General features: G+C 39.4%; 1 protein-coding gene across 11 annotated transcripts in view; it reads right to left on the bottom strand.

Annotated features, from left to right (window-relative positions):
• LOC111575146 (ELKS/Rab6-interacting/CAST family member 1-like) overlaps nucleotides 1-19,003 on the bottom strand; it is a 196,946-nt gene that overhangs the window by 94,904 nt on the left and 83,039 nt on the right. For 6 of the 11 annotated variants that reach the window (XR_008600185.1, XR_008600186.1, XM_055006390.1 and 3 more), the window contains 2 exons: nucleotides 15,642-15,773; nucleotides 6,088-6,248 (listed from right to left, as the gene is read on the bottom strand). Coding sequence is in view for 8 of the 11 variants with exons in the window: in XM_055006390.1 (XP_054862365.1) it covers nucleotides 6,088-6,248; nucleotides 15,642-15,773 (293 nt within the window). In the remaining 3 variants the exon portion in view is untranslated. Of the gene's footprint in view, nucleotides 1-6,087; nucleotides 6,249-10,698; nucleotides 10,753-15,641; nucleotides 15,774-19,003 lie in introns of all 11 variants that reach the window. The other 5 variants (XR_008600184.1, XM_055006387.1, XM_055006389.1 and 2 more) reach the window with 1 other exon arrangement.

Raw genomic sequence — 19,003 nt, 5'->3', positions numbered from 1 at the left:
CTGTATCTTACAGGCAAAATTGCATGACTACTGACTGAAAAGTCAAATCTGGTCACTATTGGTTGGAACATTTACACAAACCATGTAAGATTTCAACTCTTTAAAAGGTTTAACTGCTGCGTTGGAGCTTTTGTGTTGATTGGATCTGTTTTTCTTGTGTTGAAAGAGCTAAATTGTGTCATTTTGCAAGAAATTTTCCTCACAAGTAAATCATAAAACTATCAAAAATTTGTCAAACTTTTGTTTTGATTACAGACTCACACCGAAGGTTTTCTTGGTGAAGTGTTTCTTTGTAGAAATTTAAGAAATATTCAGAATTTGTCTGCCCTACAGACTGTTAAGCCCTTGAAGGAAAACTTGTGATTTGTGATTGTGTGCATAAATCAAAGTGGCCTGACTTGACTACAATGAACTCTGTTCTCTTCTGCCAAATGTCCTCCATTAATCAAGTCTTGCTGGATGAATATGTCACTGGACGCTTCAGATTGTTCAAACTCATGCAGCACATATGCAGAATGACACGCATGTGTTTGTCTCTGCATATAAAACTGACAGACAGGAAGAAATAAGAGAAAGACGGAGCAGAGAGAAAGCAGAGCTGAGGAGAGATGTGTGTTAAATGTCAGTAAAGCAGAACAGCGCAGAGTAAAATAGGCTTTAATTCATCCAGATTGGGATTTCAGACCTGACACCCCGCTGTTAGACACACACTGTCAGCACATTCCTCCAGCTGGCTGCGACACACACACACACACACACACACACACACACACGCACACACACACACACACACACACACACACACACACACACACACTTCAAACTTTACAAACACATGACAACACACACATGCACATGAGGCTGGGCAGAAAGTGAGCACGTGTCTATTTAATGTAAATCACAAAAGTCAGTCGCATGTTGGAAACCGGCAGAGCAGATGTGAGTATCTGTGTGTAGTTCTGACTGTGCATTTATGAACACACACACGTACATATGCATGCACACAAACTAACAACACGCATCAAGATCTGAAAGACAGCACAGTCTTGAAGTAACGGGGACGTACACAACCACCTGGTGAAAACTATAAGCACAAAGATAGATGGATGCACACACAACCACATTAACAGTGTGTATGTGTGTATATGTGTGTGTGAGAAGGGAAGTGAGGAAACAAGAGAAGGTGAGAAATCCAGCCAGACAGATTGTCAGTACATGCGTTCTTCCAGCTGTACTCGGCGTATACTTCTGCACAGGAGTGAGTGTGTGAGAAGATATTCTATGTCTGTCAAAGAAAGCTCTGAAACATGCTGTATCGTATATCACGTCTTACAGCAACATTAAACCCTACACCGATGTAAAACTGGGCAGCAAATCAGACATCAAACCTGCGGGAGTTACGGCAGCCTGCGTGCACAGAGACAGTTTCATGTGCATTACACCAAGATATATGAACATACAAGACGCAGCCACCTTCAACATCTCATGTTTTACATGTGGGAGAAAGCCAGAAGCAGATGACGTATTTGCTGACCAAACCCTAATGTCTTGTGAAAAATATGAGCAACAGTGTCTGGAGCATAACTCAAAGCAAGACAACTAGCAGCTACCTGAAACATCTATATTTTTCACTCAGAAGGAAAAAATAGGCTACATCCACACGGACTGCTTTTTATTTTAAAACACGTAACTTCTGCTGCACTACTCTGGTGTTTTAGGACACTGAAATGTAGAGTTTTGGTAATGCTGCTTAAATCATTCTCCTTGAAAAATGGTTAAAATGCTGTTTTAAAATGAACATGTATTAGTGCAGATGAAGCCACTGACACACAATATTCAAGTTTTGAGGATATAATTATGCCAACCTGAAAAAGTATAATCCATCCATCCATTATCTATACACCGCTTAATCCTCACTAGGGTCGCGGGGGGGGTGCTGGAGTCTATCCCAGCTGACTCGGGCGAAGGCAGGGGACACCCTAGACAGGTCGCCAGTCTGTCGCAGGGCTACATATATAGACAAACAAGCACTCACACATTCACACCTATGGGCAATTTAGAATAATCAATTAACCTCAGCATATTTTTGGACTGTGGGAGGAAGCCGGAGTACCCGGAGAAAACCCACGCATGCACAGGGAGAACATGCAAACTCCATGCAGAAAGATCCCGGGAAAGCCGGGACGCGAACCAGGGACCTTCTTGCTGCAAGGCGAAAATGCTAACCACTACGCCACTGTGCAGCCCCTGAAAAAGTATAATGAATTATGTAAAGGCAGATCTTAAAAGTACAGTTTTGTTGCAGTAAGTTGCCAAACAGCTGCATACTCTTCACAACACCCCAGGTGATTCACAAGAGTCCCTAAAGTTCCCCTTAAGTCATTGATTTAACCCATAAAAATGCATCGCTGTACATCAAAACTGCATATGTAGAGGTTTCTTGCCTTACAATGGCTTAAATGTAACACAACACCATTGGTCCCTCTAGAATCCACAGATCTTTGTAGTGCCTGCCTCTTTCTCCACTCTCAAAAGCTCGAGCACACCAGCTCACCTCCACCTTTGCTCAAACACTGTAAAACTGCTCTATGCTACACTATGACAAGTTGTAACACTGGAGTAATTCACATGTTCCAAACTGACTCAGAAGAACAATAATGATACAGAACATCTAACCATGCAAGTTTACAGGATAGATTCCTTCAGTTTGTTATGTATGAAACCCTTCAAGTCCGACTTTCAAGATATAAATGGTTGCAAATGCTTATTTTGCTCATTAATAGATAGATAGATAGATAGATAGATAGATAGATAGATATTTTATCAACCCTGAGGCAAATTCAATTGTCTACATGCAAATAAAGAACAATGAGGTCAAAAAAAGAACATTTTTCACTGAGAAGGGTCTTTAAAAGAAGAATTTCTTGTATGTTTTGACAGGGCTGCTTTTTATTAGATATCAAGTAGGACATGACTAAAACCAGCAAAGAATAGTGCCCATTATAATCAGTACTTGTAGGGTAGAAATACAGCTGTGATATACAATATAAATATACTTTTTGTGTTTTTTTTTGGTCAGTAAAACCTATACTCTTTCTTGACAGTATACTATTTGTCACATTTATATGAATATGACTAAATCAGCTTTTCCTTCAGTGTTACTACATAAAACAACAGGGCAAAGACACAACTGGACACCAGACAAAAAAAATTAAATATCCTTGTAATATGTAACAGCAGCTTAGTATGCTAGACGCTGCAGTGATAATTGCAAATGCATAAGTAGCAACACTGCCGTCTGCGTATCTGCTACAGAAGCACCACAGGCGATCAGGAGAATAAATATTTGCTCCATGCAGAGCAGATCTGTGTATGGAAACACACAGTCATATCTCAAGCTGGAACAAAGCGGTGACAGGCGCTTAATACTGATGGTAACCACGTTATATTTATACACACATTCACACTTACATTCAGCTGCTAGGAGAGTGACGCTAAATGATAGCACAGATTGAGCTGTTCACTGAAGACTGGTAAATCTATTCACGTATGTAGGGTGGTCGGTGTGTGTGTGTGTGTGTTTGCATGTTGTTATTGTGTGGTCAGAGTGTGTACTAGAGAGCATGTGAGTGTCTATTCACATCTGTGCCGGTTACATAAATATTCATCAAGGAGCCAGTATATTCATAAAAGGAAAACTGGACACGTCTTGACATCAAATAAATCAATCACGGTGTGCTTGCACAAGTGCACACAACCTCATACACAAGTTCACATGCGAAAACAACGCCACGCATTCTGAGGCGCTGATGCCTGTAATAATCACACGGGTCGTTACTACAGCGATAAAACGGCCAATAACTCTGCTCACCTGGACTGTGAATGGACACGCTGCTGGACACACACAGACACACACACTGCCTCACTCTCTCACAAACAAAGAAATGCAACGTTGGTAGAAAACGTCAAGGACACAGTGCAAGAAAACTAAATCACAGAGCCTGCCCTCATTTCCCATGATGCCACGGTAAAAGATTGTCCCACAGCGGGTTTTAAAACAGGCAGGACATGCTAACGCGGACCTTGGCTTCGATTTCAGCCCAAAGTGTCGTTCCACTAAATCAGACCTCGTTGTAAGGTCTCAGTGAGGATGTAAAATCGCTGAAAACACATGGAATCGTCGGACTCCTGGACTCCTCTTTGCCGCACTTAAAACGCAAACCCATCTATTAAATTTGCATTAAAATGTACATTGAGTTACAATGTGTGCGGACGTGTGTGCGGATGTCTGTGTATGTAATCAATCATGTGAAGAGCTGGACAGTGGTACATGGTTATTGCATTAACATGCTTCTACAGCTTTAAAGTGCAGGAGAAAGAGTGAGAAGATAAAAGACGAAAAGGAGGGAGAGAATAAGAGGAGAAAGTTAATGAGGTGTCCGGTGAAGATCAAGTCAATGAGACCAGTCACCACCTTCCTGGAACACTGAGGCAACATGGGAAACCACTGGAGATGTCAAGATATCAAGAGTTGCTAATTCAAGGCAAAGTGAAGGTCTCAGTTTTCAAGATTAATGAGAGTAGTTGATTTATAGATGGAAACTTTATACCGTAAATGTAGAATCTTGAGAATGGTGTGAGAAAATGTTAAACTGATGCACTTTTTGATGTAAAAATCTTTCAAAAAATACTATCTCAAGAGCATTTGCATTCAGTGCTGTATGACTGGTTGAGTATTGCTGAACTACGGGACCATTAAATTGAATACAGTGTTCTAATATGATTACTTTAGGCTATCTTAGTGTAGTACATTGATAGTTAAGTGCCCTCCAGTGGTTACTAAGTTGATGGCTATCTACGAGAATACTCCATCAATATGAACCAACCCATAGAAGTTGAAAGGTGGTAATGAAAACTTTACAGTTTGTTTGTTTGCTGAGAAACCCCAACAGTCACAATGGTCTCGTAATGGCAAAAAAAAATTATTGAGGAAGAAAGTATCAGACTGTACCCACAGAAAATTCTCAAAATCCTTTTCACTCATCTGTATAATCAATACGTTCCAGCCTTTGTTTTACTGTTTCGGAGGTTAAGCAACTTTTTCTTTATTGGAAATTTTCTTTGTTCAATCTTTGAAATCTGAATAGATAGAAAACTACATGGATTTTTCTGAAAAAAACATATAGAGGACGTGTAGATTTATGTTTTGTTGGGATTTGGGTGAAAATGCCCCATTAACCCCCTCGACCCCAAATGGTTTCTAGGTTTTTTCTGCTGCTGTCACATTTTTACCCACTGTGGGCCAAAAGTCCTGCACCTTTATGGAAATAGCACAAGTAAAACTTGAATTACAGAAAACTCAGAAATGTCCAATGTGCAATATGATAGTTAAAATGTCATAAAGCATAATAAAAGAATTTCTTAGATTATTTGTTTTATAAAAATAGAAGAAAATCTGGGATCAAAATGTATACCTTTTCCCAGGTGCCCACAGGTGTTACTATTACTATTTGAAAAATGGTGACTCTCTATTCTATAGATATTTTACTACTTAGATTTTTAATTTGTTTACATACTTGTCTCCTTTTTGCTCTGTCTAAACCCAGCCTGTCGTTCATCTCAGTTTAGCTGAATAGCCTCTGAATTTTTATTGATCACAAGATCTGGTTATTATAAACAGTTAATTTTTGACATCTTTTAAATGAGACATGTAGAATAAAGTGATTTAGTTTAAAAATATTACAATTTTAGGCTGAGATTTGGTAAATTTTCCAACAAAACTGAAAGTCACCACAGAAAGACTATAAAAAATTGTACAAATCTGACAATTCTTACTGTTTTTACAGCTCCCTGTTCTGATAAATGGTGAAATTTTGGTGATTTTTTTTTAAGGTTTGAGGTTCAGAGGGTTAACAGGCATTAAGGACATGTAGTATGTGTGTTCTTCTGCCTGACAAGATAGAAAATGGAGAGATAAATGAGTGTAAAGGCTGATGAATTAGCAGTAACTACGGATACAAAGGCTTTTTTGCACAGCATGTAAAACTGTCAATGTTTAAAAAAAAAAGTGTGTATTTATATTCTTACTTCATCTCCAGGACCTCCTCCAGGTGTTTCCTCCTCTCGGCTCGCAGGGCGGTCAGGTGACCCTCCTTCTCGGCCAGTGACAGCTGTGTTGACGACAGCTTGGCTTTCATCACCTCCAGTTCCTGTTTTACCTTCTCCATGGCAACCAGCAGGTCCTCCACCTGACACAAGGAAATGCACATACGATGTAACACTTTTCCCTTTAACTTTTTCATTCGCTTTAGCTTTCTGCAGATATCTGACTCTACGTTTGTGTTGTTTCTTTCCATGTGTCAAACTGCTCCTTTCTAATGTTTTAATAATTTCTGTTTTTACATGAGATGCTTCGTTGCAGAACATCAAGCGTGTCATTTTCCTTCGCTGTGTTTTCTTTGCCTCTCTCGTTCTTTGTGTTGTTTCTCTTTCTCCCTCTCTTCTCTGATACATATTTTATCTCTCTCCCTTTTCTCACTGGGTGTATATCAGTGTGTCAGTTTAATGTGTGTGAGGTCAGAGAGAATTTCTCACGGTGCAAAAACAATCTGGCCACCACACGCACATATACACTTCTCTTTGGGTACTTCTTTCACTCTTTTCCATTTATATAATCCCTGCTCTCTGAAGTGTTGAGTTGGAAGGAAAGAAAGCAAGAAAGAAAGAAAGAAAAGGGATAAAATGAGACAAGAAGACAGTCAGAAAGATATGTGAACCATTATTTCCTCCAAAAAGTCCATGGCATCAGCAGAAATAAAAGTAAAAACCCTTGACATAAGCTGAATCTGAGAGTAGCTCCTGTCAAGAGAGATGGGGATCACTGGGGTGAAAACTAGAATGAATGAATGACAGGACCTTAATGAACGCTTGGTGAAAGTTCAATAACAAAGTCCTTTTCTCTCTGGTTTTCACTTAATTCCTATGTTGATGAATTTCTGCTATTTCTTCCTTCGGGGTCTTCTCCATTTTCTCTCCCAGGCTGTCAGTACCTCTCACATACAGATTTTACACCAGACTTGGTCAATATATTTTATGCCGGCACTCCTCTAACGCTGCTCTTTTAATATCAACTAAGTTTTTTTTTTAATAGTTGGTAAGTCACATTTCTCAAAACTGGGTTCACTTTTTCAAAACTTCCCACACTCAGAACAGCAGAAGTCAGTGTACAATAAACTCTGGATCACTTTTCATTACTTTGAAATTAAAACCAGCTAAATTTACAGTCTATTTTTACACATGTTTACTTGCTATTGTGAAATCCTTTTTTCCCCAGTCAATATATACTATATACACTTTAAAAATGTAAAACCTCTAATTCGTGTTTTAATTAATTTACTCACTTTGCCTTTTGATATTTGCAGTATTATTGTCATTTTTATCTAATGTTCATATTTGTGTGTCTTTTAATTTTCTTTCTAAATGAGGTCCTTATACCTTGATGTTTAAGTTTTAAGATGTTATAAAAAGAAATTCCAGCTTTATGATCACACAGAAAAAGTGCCAGATGTCTGGACATATCTAATTTTGCCTGATTGATCAAACAACAAACGTTAGAATGTGGATTCAAAATACACACAAAGAGGCTGACCAGCACTGTTTTTGTATCTGTAGCTAACCTATACATGCATGTAAAGAGGATCTACAGTATAAAGTTTTGTATCACCATTACTGGTATTAGTTTAATTTCATGTTCGATACTTGGAATTATGTTAACTAAATCAAAATCATGATTAATTACCAAATTTATCTTGATAACTTAATGGATTCAACTGTGCAATAAACATAAAATTGGGGATCATTTATGTAACATACCTATTCTAGGAGCATTTTGCTTTCATCAACGGTCTTAAGATAACAGACTGTGTATCTCTGAGAGCAACATTTTACCATCACATTTACCGGTTTATATCCCTGTCCAGCCTTTTCTGATGCAAAAATTACATGATTGTAGGGTTTTGGATTTTCTAACAAAGGTGTAAACCAAATGGAACAGTTTTTCATGTGAAGGACCATTAGCAAACACCATATAATGGGCTGCTGTGTCTGAAAAATGCCCAAGATGAGTGCAGCTTTTTCTGCCAAACTGTCCCCACATGACCGACAAAGCACCTGTGACTGCTTCTGTTTCCAACAATGGGCTGATTTTCATTGTCTTTGAAGGGAGAAGGACAACTGCATCGGTGTGTGGGTGAACATCAATATAGCAGTTGCCTGTTTGATTTGCCAACTTTGATTTGTTTATTAAGTTGCAGGCAAGACCAACTTCAGAGCATTAAGGGTATGCTGATTTCTCATATGATAAAAACTAATTATATATCAAACATATTGACTTGATAGAAACTGCCATAATGAGGACTTATTGGTCACACCTTTGTAGAATCACTATATGTGTAAATGGAAAAAAGCCTGTTTAAGAGTATTGCAAAATTAAATTTCTGACAAACTTTTGTCACATACACTACTGTTCAAAAGTTTGGGGTCACTTAGAAATATCTTTATTTTTCAAAGAAAAGCTTATTTTTTTCAAAGAAGATAACATTAAATGAATCAGAAATCCAGTCTAGACATTGTTAACGTGGTAAATGACTATTCTAGCTGGAAACGACTGATTTTTAATGGAATATCTCCATAGGGGTACAGAGGAACATTTCCAGCAACCATCACTCCTGTGTTCTAATGCTACATTGTGTTAGCTAATGGTGCTGAAAGGCTAATTGAGGACTAGAAAACCCTTGTGCAATTATGTACATGAATAAAAGTGTGAATTTTCATGGAAAATATGAATTTGTCTGGGTGACCCCAAACTTTTGAACGGTAGTGTGTACGATGAGATAACACAATCCCTGCAATAATAAAAAACAGCGCTACTCTTCATGTAGAAATGGAATTCTGGCTTATGCCAAATAAATACATAAAAGATGCATCAAATGAAAGGGCCGTGCACACTGCAATTGTACTTGTTGTCAGTGTTGTTTTAGCTCATCGTGTAATAAGTGATAAAGTAGAAAAATGCTGTCAGTGTTCTGCAACAAGTGTTTATCCTGAGATGTGTAAGAAGGATTTAGGGGTCATTTATTTATTTTGACATACACTACTGTTCAAATGTTTTCCATGAAAACTCACACTTTTATTCATGTGCTAACATAACTGCACAAGGGTTATCTAATCGTCAATTAGCATTTCAACACCATTAGCTAACACAATGTAGCATTAGAACACAGGAGTGATGGTTGCTGGAAATGTTCCTCTGTACCCCTATGTAGATATTCCATTAAAAATCAGCTGTTTCCAGTTAGAATAGTCATTTATCACAATCACAATGTCTGGACTGTATTTTCTGATTAGTTTAATGTCATCTTCATTGAAAAGAACTGCTTTTCTTTCAAAAATCAGGACATTTCTAAGTGACCCCAAACTTTTGAACGGTAGTGTACACTGATGGATGATCCCTCTGTGTTTTGAAGCTCAGAGTGCATTCCATTATCAATAACAGCATACTATATAGTATGTCAGAAAAAGATTTAGTGTGTTCCAGTTGTATGTCAAATAGAGTATGTCAAAAATACCAGGATGTCCCATTACATCTGGTATAGTCATGTGTACAGGCAGCCGTAGTATGTGAAGTAATGTAAGGAAAAGACAGAATCTGTAATTTGGAACACAGACTCAGTGTGTTGGCTTCGGCTATCGCTATCTTGGCAGTATCTGAGTCTTCCTAACGACTGGATTATCTAAATAATAGAGCAAAGGCATGAGGTGTGAGTTGAGCTGAGGTAGACCATGGACTGTACTGTGATGATACCAATCTGTGAATCAAAGCAGTTGTGCCCTACAGAATACTAAACATAAATGCAATTTTAACAGGCAAGTTATTTAAGAAATTACCTCCTGTAAAATTCTAATAAAAAAAAATTAGCTATAGAGGCAAAAACTGTTTTTGTACCAGGTCATAAACCTGAATGTTTGTGTTGTAGATTTGGTCCTTTTATCATGGAGGTCTTTGAGGATTGACTCATTTTCGGAGTCTGCCTCAAGTGGTCATCTGTGGAACTACTAGTGAAATTAGCACAGAAATGTGTCTGACTATTCATATTATTAATGGGCAACACAGCGTCACATCCATCAGAACCATGATCTTCAGGTTGCTGACCTGAGAAAGTTCATTTTATAGCTTCTTTCTTTATTCCACCACGAAAAGCATCTAAACCAGGGATTCTCACCTTTCGCCTATTCATCGTCTGTGTCATAAATATTATACATCTGCAATGTAGACATAGCGATGAGAGATGGAGGAAAAATGGAAAATGAAAATGAGATCGAATCAGAGAAAATAATGAGCTTTTTTTTGGTCATAGTTTAATTGATACAAAGTCACTGCAGGTAAAAAATTAATCAAAAAAGTACTAAAGGTCGCTATCAGAGGTCTTCTATCAAATCAAGAAATTAAGGTTGACCAAATAAAGAGATTCTTTTCACAGCAGATGAAGCAGTTTGCTGGTCAAGGCTGAAAGAAAAAAGGGATTTGTGTTCACACTTTAAAAAAAAGGAAGGAATGTAACGAAAAAAAATTTTTTTAAAAAGACTTCATAAAAGAAATGTAAAACACAAGTGAGTGAGGGATGCGATGATGTTTGTTACCTTTGACCACCTAAATCCGCTTGTGGTGAACTCATGCATTGGAATGTGAGAGAGCTGCATACAAAATGACAGAGAGACAAAGAGAGAAAGAGAGAGATGTGAGAAGAGGCAGTGAAAGCAGTGAGGGAGGAGGAGATAAGGATGCAAGGAAGGATGAAAGGTGAAGGAAAGGACGCGGGATACGGAAAATAAGAGGAAGATGGGTGCAGGAGAGCATAAAGAAGAACTTACGGGAAGGCGGAAAAAAGAGATGCAACAAAAGATAAGCGAAAAAATGCAGCAAAAGAGAGAACGAATTTATGAAAAGCAAATGCTAAGAACATGAAAGAGAGGGAACCAGATAGAGGAAAATGCACAAAACATGGAGCAGTCCCACACACAAGCAGCGTTAACAAGGCAAGTCAGACACAATAAAAAGAAAGGAGAGGAGGCTAAGAAGGAAAACATGGGACTGATGAAAATAAAAGAGAGATGGGGGAGGAGAACGGAGAGATGCAGGGAGAGGTGAGGAGTGACGAGGCCCGGATGGGAATGGAGATGCTGGATCAGAGGAGGACAGCAACCCCTTCAGTGGTTCTCAATGTGTCTGTACTTGTGTAAAAGTGGTTTCAGTTTCATTTTAAGCCTTTGAGCCCCAAGCAGTTTCTGGCTGTTTTTTTGCTCCTGTCACATCTTTACTCACTGTGAGCTCATTTTTCACTGCAGTATGAAGTCCTGTACCTCTATGGAAACAGCACAACCATAAATAGAAGTAGAAGGAACTCAATAATGTCTTTTGTCCAGTATGACACAGTTACAATGCCATAAATCATAAAAAAGGAAAGTTGAATTTATTTGATTATTTATTTAAAGTTGAGCCTAGAAAAAGGGGGCGTCACAGGTGTTACCGATCCTGGAAGAAGAGATATTTTGCTACTTTCATTGTAAACACAGCCTGCAATTCAGCCAAGTTCAGCAAAAAACTCCTTGATTTCTTGTCACTTGACTTTAGGTTGAAGCTTTAGTCACAAATAGCTTTTGGGTTGCGCAAAAAGCTGCAAATTGTTTTTTTTTTTTTTTTGTTTTTTTCACAGAATCTGGTCAAATGATTTATTTTTGAATGAGATGTGAAAAAAGGGATTTGAAGCAATATTCTTTTTTTAAACTTAGATTTGCTCCATTTTCCCAACAAAACTGAACGTCACAAATGACAAAATTCAAGGACAGTTGAAAAGGTGACACTCATTTTTGTGGTTTCCGACTTTGATAAAACTATTTTTAAAAGATATTATGCCTTTTGAATCTGCCGGGGGGGGGGGGGGGGGGGGGGGGGGGGGGTTCGGGTTGTGAACAATAAAGCGATTATGATGACATGTCACAGTTTAAAGCATAAATTTGGCTATTTTTCTCTACCGAACAACATGTCTCAGATGAGTTTAAAATGCGATCATCCTCTCTTTTTTTACAGTCTCTGGCTCTGATAAATGGTGTAATTTTGGCAATTTTGTAAAAGATAACAGGCTTTTCAAATCTGCTGGCATATTGCGGGGATCAGAGGGTTAAGAGTAGGAAAGGATGAAAGAGAGAAGAAGGTGCACTGAGGTCAAGAATTAAAATTGTCTGGTTAATAAAAGACGGGAAGCTGGAGAGGAGAACGTCTGTCTTTAGTTTGGTCTCGGAAGAGACAGATGGAGTGTGTCATACTGTTGACTCATTTCTCTGTCACCCACACAAGCACCCACACACATGCACACGCACACACACCTACACACTCACACGCACACACACACACACACACACACACACATACACACACACACACACACACACGCACCTTTCTCCAGTGATCACACATACAGTAGTGACTCATGTCTAGCAGAAAAGGTTCAGTATATTTTCATGTGGTGTTGGTCAAACGCTTATGGGACTGTCCCTCACACACACATCCACACACACATGTTGTCAATATATAGCTGTGCATGAAAATGTGTGTGTGCAGTGTGTATGTATACCAATATGGAGTCAGGGTGTATGTATAAATGTGCCTGGTTTGGCTGCATTTGCATATGTGAGGGTGCCAACACTATAATAAGCAATGTGTGTGCCTTTGAACAGGCCGGCCTCATTAAGGGAGGAAATTGTCTCCCTCTGTCATCATTTTATAAATCATTATGTGAGAAGTAAATTGCAGTGACGCAGTCGTAAAAACGGGAACACAAAAATATTTATTTACAATTTACTTGTGGATATAGAGACGCGTTTCCAGTTCGAAAAACCAAAGTGGCGTCCACCTGGCTCCTGCTGAATGGGATGTTGTCCAGTGTCGGCGCGCTGTTTAAATAGCAGTTAGCACGTCTGTCAGCCGTGCGTGTGTGTTTGAAGAAGCATGCATGCATGTGGTCCGCTGTCTTGTGTATTACTATCCTGTCTAGAAGTGCCACATACACACATGTGCGTGCGTGTCTGTGCTGAAAGGCTGAGTTAGTGTTGTTGATGTTGGGAGAGGGCTGCACTGAGTGTTTGGCTGCCATCTCCACTCGTTTGCCACACACTGACGTTTAACACGAGGACGCTCTCCAGGACCCTGCGCTGGCCCAAATGGCCTCTGTTCTGTCTAATTAAAGCTGCCACTTGTAGCATTTTGAAGTATTTCTATGTATCCCTGCCAAATTTAATGTGATACCTTGGCACAATTAATGTAAACAAATTAAACCATGATCAAGACTTTTTGTGTTTACTTTCACTTGATCTAGTCGTCGTCATGGTAAAACCCTTAAAGTTTAGAGCTTTTTTGCCCTGATAAAGGCCACAAACCTTCACCTTTGTTATGAGGAATTGCAATAAACCCATAGATTATAAATGTACAAGCCATTTTCAGCAAGTTGCTACAGGAACAAGCTACTAAATTCAGGAACTACACTAGGAACTGAAAGTCCTCTTTGCACATCCCTGATGCATGTAATGAGCAGACAAATTATTCTGGCAGCAATTAGCACACAACCTTGATGTCTGAATCAATAAATCGATTCAAAAGAGACACGCTGAGGTTGAAAAGGGCACCGAAAACTCCAGAGCAGCTGTCTGCAAAATAGAGATGATGTCTCACCAACCACAATTATAAAAAGGGAAAAAATTTGGTTTCTCTCTCTTGTACTCCTGCTTTGTTCTGTAAATTGCTGCTGTCTTTATTTTGCATTTGCTTTCAGCTCATTTAGCATCTCTTTGTAGCTCCCTGCTTACAGGAAATGTCCATCCATTCTTCATATATCGATGTTTGTGGTAACAAATCATTGCTTACTGTGTGAATGAAGCTTCAGGTGATTTATAGAAGCAGCAAAGTTTGTTTTTGACCAATCTGTGGTAGTTACCTCAGCAAAAGATAGAAGAAGAAACTCTTCTGGTGGCATCAAAACGCACTACAGCAAGAGCAAGGATTGTCTTGGCCCCTTAAACTATGGTCAAAAAGCTAAAAAAAGACCCTTGCTCTTTTGGTTGAAATTAAATTAGGGTTCCTGAGCACCAATAAAGTCCCTACAATGAAAAATGTGTCTATGTATGTATGTGGGAAAAACATGAAGTAATGTTTTATTAACAGTTAGGCGCTACAAAAGGCATCTTTACTGATGTGAAAGCAAGAAAATTCTCAACGTGCCCACAATTGCTTTTAAATTTACTCTTAACAAAGTAACAATTTAATAAATTACTTTTTCCTGACTTCGACTCACATTTTCCTTATTTCTCTGTTCAAACCCATAATTAAAGCTGCAATCCAAGAGTGTCAAATACCCACATCCAAAATGCTGTTTCTCTTTGGTTGCATCATTACATCAAAAGGCAAATCCAACCTGTCGTGTGCATCATTTTAAACATGTTTTCCTGTTGTACTTTGAAAACCTCAGGGTCATGACTAGAATTTGAAATGAAAGAGTTGAAGAAGCCAAACTTGAAGAGCGCATTTTGGATGGCAACCTATCATCCATGTTTCTGCTTTTGTCTGTCCATCATGTCCTCTAGCATCTGTCTATCTTTGCTCAAGATATGTCTTTTTTCTGCTGCATCTGTCTGTCTGGAACTTATTCTGCCGTGCTGCTCATTAGCATTTACAACGGATGATGGTGTAGGCGAAATACAAAAGTGAAACATCTGTTTGCATGCCTGTCTTCATGTGTCTGTCCAGAAGAAGTCCAGTAAGTAAAGGCTAGCACAGACAGCCAACATTTAGAGGCAGTAATAACAATGGAGTCCAGCCGTTTTGCCAACAGCTACAGCCGACCATGTTTTCTCAGGGTAGTTTTCGTTCTTTCAGCCCACACTATTCCCCCCCTTGTCAAAACCCATCCAGGCACCGAGGAACATTTCCCTTTTCTACAGCCTCGTCCAGTCGCTGGTACCCAGGGGAACAACAACATATACACTCCCAGCGGTCTGAGGTTGAATCCACCAAACCCTTCCCTTCAGAGCCTACCTCAACACCCTCATGAGCTTCCCTACTGACTCGATTTAGATAAAACACGCTACAAATTGGAGCGGCCGTTCATAAAAAAAAGGCTGTTTGTGTGTTGCAGGCCACAGTGGACAAAATGCAAGCTGTTCTTTAAATAGGGATGCATTTACCTCCCCTGCAAATGAAGAGTGACTGGGCAAACACACACACAGAGCCACACCTGAATGAGCTCAGTTGGCATGTATGTTGCTGCTTCCATTAGCCGCTTTTAGATGTGTCAAAAAAAGTTTATATGTTGCCCTACGGATGTTTTCTGTGTGCGCTTTCTTCAAGTGTCCCACAAAGGCAGTAAAATGAAGGAAATCCTCAGGAGAGATGACATTTGTGTTGGTGTGAAAGAATAACTGACAGGAGTTGAGTTTCAGGGAAAGTTTGGGTCACGTTTAGGGGTGAGGATTCTCCAAATGCATGCAGGAACACCAGCGTATGTCACTCTATGAGCTACTGAAAGACGAAGTACCTGTTTCTCGGCTTGTGTTCGGGCCTGCTCCTCCTGGGCAAGAACCACCTCCCTCTCTGCTGTGATCTGAACGCTCTCCCTCAGCGCCTCCTCCAGCTCCTCAATGCGATCCTCCTTATGACGGAGGGAGTCCTACACAGAGAAAGTGCACAAGAGAAGAGACGATGACATGATTAATCCAGCATCTATTAGTCCACCAGCCTGAAAACTGGTCAACTAACTATTTTGCTGCTGTATTTTGAATTCCATTTGGATATTTAAGAAGCAAATATTACATGTCGGAAAGCAGAAAGCCTTTAAATGGTGGAAACCATCTTAAAATATCAATATCATTGCAGCCATAGAAATTAGAGCGGTCGTGATTAGTCGGCATAATCAATGACGTTGATGCTAAAAATGCGCTGAAACTGTGCTTTGTTTTTGGGGTTTTTTTGCTTTTCTTTAGCATCACTACGCAACTGTTGCATTTTTGGCTCAGCTTTTGAAAATGGGGCCAGCAGCAAAGTCCAGCTCTGCTCAGTGTAAACATTTCCAAAGACTCAAGAATTTAAAAGTATAGGACTACTTCAAATTATCACAGAACAGTATGTAAATTGTGTAGGGTTTCGAAGGCCTACCACAGTATCACAACAAAATAAATGAACACCTGAAAAGAAAACATACAAGAGTTTTCCAACGCAGATGTACTTTACATGATTACTTCTCTCCTGGTCTCTGGGCTCACATACACTGTTTTTTAACACAGTCCCATTCACCAACAAAATTGTATGGGAGTTTATGGTCCCTTACCTTGCCACAGAATGGCAGATTCTTACATTTTGTGTTGGCAGGAGAAGCAACCTGATGAACCACCATGAGCTGCACAATATTTTCACACTTCTGAGTGTTTAGTCTTTTTTAGTTGAAAAATGGAGGGTGCAAATGTTAAGGGGCTGAGAAACTAAAGATGCTACTGCCTTCATGAGGTTGACCTTTAGGAGAGGAGGTTTAGGTGGTGTTTAACATCTTAGTTTAGCATGCTACCTTTCACTAATTAGCTAAAAGTGTAACTGAGGCTAATGGTAATTTTTGATCATAAAACAAAGTATTGGAAAAGGACTAATGACGGTTCAAAATGAATCCTAAACCTTATTCCAATTCATCCTGAGGAGGTAATGAATGTCTGGATCAAATTTTGTACAAATCCATTGAAAGGTAATGGAAACATTTCACTCAAATCTGCAAATTTAAACCTTGAACAATAAATGCTTGTTAAGACACTTTAGTCTGGACAAAAGTGATGGACATCCATTTCTAGAGCTGCTAACATGGTTAACAATGTGTTTCAGCTTCTTGTGTGTTAAATTGACTATTTTTGGACTTTTAAGTAGATAAACCCAAGTAGTAACCTCTAGGATGAAAAATGAAGCTAGTTCTCCAATGGTCCACTTCATACTGGCCAAGACTAAGTCAATCCCCATAGACCCCAGTGTTGAAATGTCAAACTTCACAGCAGAGATAAACTTGTTTACTATAGGTAATTTCCTTGTTCATGACTGTTGATGATTTTTTTTAAAATAACTCAGCCGTTTGAATTGTATTCAGGCTTAAAATCATGCATTATTGTGCGGCTGCTTTTAGTGACAAGTGGATCCATGGTCCAGAGATGTTTGCACCACTTCACTAGCTTTTGGATTAGTCAGGAGTTTGGAGAAGTCAAAGCCACCACGCTGAGCCTCAAAACTACTGTTTAAAAAACCTATGAGTGATGGCATAAAGGGTTCATCTATCTTTTTGTATAGTAGCTTGGATAAAACAAGATACTTACATCTGGTAAACTGTGACGGATGTTTTCCGCTATTTCTAGACTTTTTAAAGACCACATTTGTTTATTATAACTGCTGTTATAAAGTAGATACCTAAAATACACACTAGATTGTTTTCATCAGTACATTTCTTTGCATCATGACGTCAAAAAACTAGGTTTTAGAGAATTATTTCTCAATTTGAGAAATGCTGTACAGTAGCTGGAGAATCAGCTGGTACATAAAAGCGCAGCGCGACCTGACAGCCACCTTATTTGTCAGAGTGTCTTCAAAGGTTCCTGTACAAGCAGCTCTAACTGTCACATCCTGCTCAGCACCTCCCCTGAGTAAAAACCTTGGACACTCCTCATTCAAGTCTGCTTCTCCCTACAACTGTAGTAAGCTGCAAAAAAGACTCCCGAACTCGACGGTGTGATCTCTATCTGTCTCTGAGGATTCCCATCAGACATGAAGTTGTGTCTAAGCAGAATGACTACACGAGCTTCCCAACAGCTTCACCATAAAAACAGATATTTTCCCTCTTTCCAGGCAGCTGAGTGTCCTGGTTAAATTAGAGCTGAATGAATAACGGATGGGGACTGGGTGGGATGAGACATTTCAGTGGCCGTGAACAAACCTCCAGAACATCTCCAACACATGTGCAGAGAATACTGAATCCTCAGTGATCCAACATTACTGGGTGTCTAACTATGCAGACTGAGATGGACTTTAATTGAATTAGAACCTCATATTGTAATGAATTAAATTTATGGCCTGAATTATTCTTCGCATTCCATTTCCAGTGCTGTTTAAGCGATGCATAGTGACTTCGAAAATCCACACACGCTAGTTATGGTTGTGACCACTGCGGTCTCATAAGTCTGACTGACTCACAAAACCATCAGCTCATCTGCTAACCGCACACATACGCAGAAATGACAACTTCCAAACTCCTTAAACCAGAGATCAATCATAGCGTATTTGCACCAACACACCCGCGCTGACTGTTTTCATCTGCCTGTAATCAAACAGGCCACTGAGGTTGACTATTACTGGAAGAGGAGAAAGGAGGAGGAAGAGGAGGAGGAAATTTGGGGTGAAAGAGTGAAATTAAAAAACGAGAGAAAAAGAAGAAGTGAAAGAAACCCTGCAATCTGTAGAAATATGAGGAAAAATCACAATCATCACCCCACATGTGACTGTTTGTCTGGTGGTCACTCGACACACCCAGCAGACAATTAGAAGATGCTCTCAGACCGCAGGAAGCATTTTAAAACCCAAAGCATTCATTTCATAGTTCTGTGCGGATCCCTTCCTTCTCCTCTAATCAACCTTTTTGCCATTCACATGTCGAACCATTTGTTTTTCTCCCCTCTGCATCTTCTACATGCTTTCACTGTCAGTTATCCTCTTCAGTCACACAATCCCTGACCGACAGCTCTGAGAGTGAGTGTGTTTGACGTCGCCTCAGGCTGCTCCCTGTCCCGTTATAATGATATGGTGTTGTGGCAGCAGACAATATTCAAAAGAGGCTCATTTTGCTCCTGCACCCTCCGTAAGTTTTCGGTCTCCTCCCTC

Source organism: Amphiprion ocellaris, chromosome 21 (assembly GCF_022539595.1).
Source record: "Amphiprion ocellaris isolate individual 3 ecotype Okinawa chromosome 21, ASM2253959v1, whole genome shotgun sequence".
Taxonomy (NCBI): domain Eukaryota; kingdom Metazoa; phylum Chordata; class Actinopteri; family Pomacentridae; genus Amphiprion; species Amphiprion ocellaris.
The sequence above is the reverse complement of the archived record's forward strand: the minus strand, read 5'-3'. Positions and strand labels throughout refer to the sequence as shown.